The sequence below is a fragment of the Salvelinus sp. IW2-2015 genome, unplaced genomic scaffold, assembly GCF_002910315.2.
Source record: "Salvelinus sp. IW2-2015 unplaced genomic scaffold, ASM291031v2 Un_scaffold586, whole genome shotgun sequence".
Lineage (NCBI taxonomy): Eukaryota > Metazoa > Chordata > Actinopteri > Salmoniformes > Salmonidae > Salvelinus > Salvelinus sp. IW2-2015.
In genome coordinates, this window is record NW_019942579.1 from 301 (window position 1) to 4,781 (window position 4,481).

The 4,481-nt window shown below is 45.9% G+C and overlaps 1 protein-coding gene across 1 annotated transcript in view; it reads right to left on the minus strand.

The window, feature by feature from the left end:
• Positions 1 to 2,369: 2,369 nt before the first annotated feature.
• The window catches only part of LOC112068585 (intersectin-1), a gene marked incomplete at its 3' end in the record, with an annotated part of 49,103 nt that continues 46,991 nt past the window's right edge, over positions 2,370 to 4,481 (minus strand). The window contains exons 23-24 of the mRNA XM_024135756.2: positions 2,633 to 2,660; positions 2,370 to 2,496 (exon numbers count right to left, since the gene is read on the minus strand). Of these exons, the coding sequence (XP_023991524.1) occupies positions 2,370 to 2,496; positions 2,633 to 2,660 (155 nt within the window). The remainder of the gene's footprint in view (positions 2,497 to 2,632; positions 2,661 to 4,481) is intronic.

The following is a 4,481-nucleotide window of genomic DNA, read 5'->3' on the forward strand; positions in this document are numbered from 1 at the left end:
GCTCACTCTCACTCTCGTCACTGTCGGGTAGTCCTCTGTCTCTTCTCAGTGAGGGATGAATGAATAACAGCAGTGTTGACATACAGCACTCTGCTTCTGCTCACACCAATGAAATACTGCACCATTGTGAAGTACTAAGCTCTCTCTCTTCTCTCTCTCTCCTCATCTCTCTCTCTCTCTCTCTGTCCTCTCTGTCTCTTCTGTCTCTCTGTCTCTCGTCTCTGCTCTGTCTCTTTGTCCTCTGTCTCTCTGTCTCTCTCCTCTACTCTCTCATCTCTCTCTCTCTCTCTCTCTTTCTCTCTCTCTTGTCTCTTGTCTCTTCTCTGTCTCTGCTCTCTCTTGTCTCTTCTCTGTCTCTTCTGTCTCTTCTCTTCTCTTCTCTTCTCTGCTCCTCTCTCTTCTCTCTCTCTCTCTCTCTCTCTCTCTCTCTCTCTCTCTCTTCTCTCTTCTCTTCCTCTCTCTCTCCTCCTCTCTCTCTCTCTCTCTCTCTCTTCTCTCTCTCTCTCCTCTCTGTCTCTCTTCTCTGTCTCTCTTCTCCTTCTCTGTCTCTCTCTCTCTCTCTCTTCTCTCTCTCTCTCTCTCTTCTCTCTCTTCTCTCCTCTCTTCTCTCTCTCTCTCCTTCTCTCCTCTCTGTCTCTCTGTCTCTCTGTCTCTCTGTGTCTTCTGTGATCTCTGTGTCTCTGTCTCTCTGTGTCTCTGTGTCCTCTGTGTCCTCTGTGTCTCCTGTGGTCTCGTCTCTGTCTCTGTTCTCCCTCTTGCCTCTCTCTCTCTCCTCTTCTCCTCTCTCGTATCCTCTCTCTCTTCCCGACTCTCTCTCTCTCGTCCTTCTCTCTCCTCTGCTCTCTCTTCTCTCTCTCTCTGCTTGGTGCTCTCTTCTCTCTCTCTCTGTCTTTCTCTCTATAGTATTCAAAGTGTGTGTCAAAAGTGTATTCCCTGCTGTGCTCCTTGATTAAAGGCATCTGCCACAGGAGAAAGGGATCATAAATAAGGTGGGCGATGTGTGTGTACTTAAATCCTGAAGGTGCTTTGTATTTAAATGACAGCAGCAGGTGGGTGGGACTGCGAGCTGTCATTCACAACTCACTCTGTAATGGATTGGATGCTGTTTGACCAGCAGTGACATGGAGGTGTTTCTCTGTGAGGGCACTAGCAAGGTTGTCTGAGAGAGCAGTATTCCAGCAGTATTCCAAGGATTTAATACAATCACCTGTCTTTTACCTGACCCTCATGACATTCTCTCCTTAAATGTTCAGAGAATACTCAGTTGTACATGTATGGTGTGTTTGTCTGGGTATATTACAGTACTTCCAGAGAATACTCAGTTGTACATGTATGGTGTGTTTGTNCAGTACTTCCAGAGAATACTCAGTTGTACATGTATGGTGTGTTTGTGTAGGTTGATTGAATGACTGTATTTATTTGCTGATTAAAATAATATGTCTGCTCCTGTTGGAGACAACATGACATCATCAAGGATTAAACACTGTGCGGTAGTATTTTCTGAGAACACAAGCTGGTGTAGTGTGTGTGTATTTATTTGGAAAGTGAAGCTAAAACATTTTATTTGGCTTTAAACTCCAGCATTTTGKATTTGAGATCAAATGCTTAATATGAGGCAACAGTTCAGAATGTCACCTTTTATTTGAGGGTATTTTCATACACATCTGTTTTACTGTTGAGAAATGAAAGCACTTTATGTATCTAGTCCCCCCATTTGAAGGTGTCATAAGTATTTGACAATTCACTTATAGTGTATTACATTTAGTCAAAAGTGTAGTATTTGATCCCATATTCCTGGCACGTGACTCTACAAACTTGTTGGATGCATTTGCAGTTTGTTTCAGTTGTGTTTCAGATTATGTTGTGCCCAATAGAAATGGTAAATAATGTATTGTATCATTTTGGAGTCACTTTTATTGTAAATTGTTAGGTTTTATTGTTATATTTTATTGTAATTTTGTTATGTGTCGGACCCCAGTAAAACTAGCTGTCGCCATTGGCATCGGCTAATGGGGATCCTAATAAAATACATTTGGTTCCAGGTAGAACCCTTTTAGGTTTCATGTAGAAAAGGGTTCTACCTGGAGGCAAAAAGGGTTCTCCTATGGAGATAGCCGAAGAACCCTTTTAAAAACTTTTTTTTTAAGAATGTACCATGATTACGGATAATTATGAAGGAATTGTGAATCATGATGAGTGAAAAAGTTAGAGGCATAAATATCAAACCTCCCGAAAAATGCTTACCTCCATGTTATTGGTAATGGTGAGAGGTAGCATGTTTTGGGGGCATAATCTTTGTGCGTGTGTGTGTGTGTGTGAGTGTGTGTGTGTGTTCGTGTGTGCGTGCGTGCGTGCAGTACAATACTTACAGAGAATACTCAGGGGGTGTGTCCTTGAAGGCAGCCAGTTCGCGGACGTACTCGTTGTGGAACCACTTGACTTTAAAGTGAAGGTTCATGTACTCTGTGCTCTTGCATAGACGGTGCTTATCGTGCTCTGTCAGGGATAATGAAAAAGGCAGAATGTTAACATGCATGTCTGGACTGAGATATGACGTGGTGAACTTGCCACAGGAGTAAAAGGCTGAATCAATCAATCAAGCTAATAGGGGAGATCTGAAATCCAGACCCACGGAAGTGGACAGCGATGGAGTCGGAATTCTGAAGTTCAGCACCACAGGAGAATGGACAGYGACTGTTGGGTGCAGGCAGTCACTCTACTCTAGTGCTACATCCTGATTCTCMTTMTCTCAAAGTGTGCACTTCTACACTCCCTGACATGGATGGTGGAGACTYCCTCCAGCCAWTGTTTACAGCAATCCTTTGAAATCCATGACAGGGAGTGTGCAAGTGCACATTTTCGTAGAAGAGAGGAGAATCGGTACAAGGACTAGGTGAATCCTGAAATATATCCAGGTAGCCAGGWWRAGAAGCCTGGAAGRGTTTACATTCTCTGATTTACATTCTGCAACAAGTCCTGCTAGACCTATAACATGGCTGACCTAGTCTCACGTTGTCATACCGCTAAAGTCACGCGTGCGCCTGGTTCGCGACAGGCTATGGCTGAACCTGATATTGACAGAGACAGGTCAATCTAAGACTAGACCAGCAATCCTGTTACAAACACAGACACTGGTAGTGACATGACCTTGGTGGACACACACACACACACACACACACACACACCAACACACACACACACACACACACACACACACACACACACACACACACACCACACACCACACACACACACACACACACACACACACACACACACACACACCACAACACACCACACACACACACACCCACACACAACACACACACACAGGTCTAATGAGAGCTGACTTGGTACATAATGAAAGTTCAGTCTGATGACATAGTAGGCTCATCACAGTGAAGTAGGACATATTAACTACCACAGAACTTGGGGGTAGAGAGGAGAGAGAAGGGAGGTAAGGAAGCAGTGGGAATGGGGTAAAGAGAGATCCACGATGATGCAATCGCCATCACACTGCACAATGCCCTATCCCATCTGGACAAGAGGAATACCTACATCAGAATGCTGTTCATTGACTACAGCTCAGCATTCAACACCATAGTACCCTCCAAGCTCATCATTTCGCTAGGCGGCTGGGTCTGAACCCCGCCCTGTGCAACTGGGTCCTGGACTTCCCGCCCTCAGGTGGTGATGAAGGTTGGAAATAACAGCTCCACTTTGCTGATCCTCAACATAGGGCCCCACAAGGGTGCGTTCTCAGCTCCCTCCTGTACTCCCTGCTTCACCCATGCAAGCCTCCAAATCAATCATCAAGTTTGCATTCGCACAACAGTAGTAGAACTGATTACCAACAATGACGAGACAGCCTACAGTCAGGAGGTGTGGGCTCTGGCGGAGTGGTGCCAGGAAAATAACCTCTCCCTCAACATCAACGAAATGAATGAGCTGATCGTGGACTTCAGGAAACAGCAGAGGGAGCACCCCCCTATCCACATCGACGGACAGCAGTGGAGAAGGTGGAAAGCTTCAAGTTCCTCAGCGTACCACATCACTGACAATCTGAAATGGTTCCACCCACACAGACAGTGTGGTGAGAAGGCGCAACAGCACCTCCTTAACCTCAGGAGCTCAAGAAATTTGGCTTGCCCCTAAGACCCTCACACACTTTTACAGATGCACAATTGAGGGCATCCTGTCGGCTGTATCACCGCCTGGTATGGCAACTGCACCACCCGCAACCGCAGGGCTCTTCAGAGGGTGTACAGTCTGCCCACAGCATTACCGGGGCACACTGCCTGCCCTCCAGGACACCTACAGCACCTGATGTCACGAAGAGCCAAAAATATCATCAAGCGACATGAACCACCCGAGCCACGGCTTGTTCACCCTCTGTCATCCCGAAGATGAGATCAGTACAGGTACATCAAAACTGGGGACTTAGGGACTGGAAAAAACAGCTTCTATCTCAAGGCCATCAG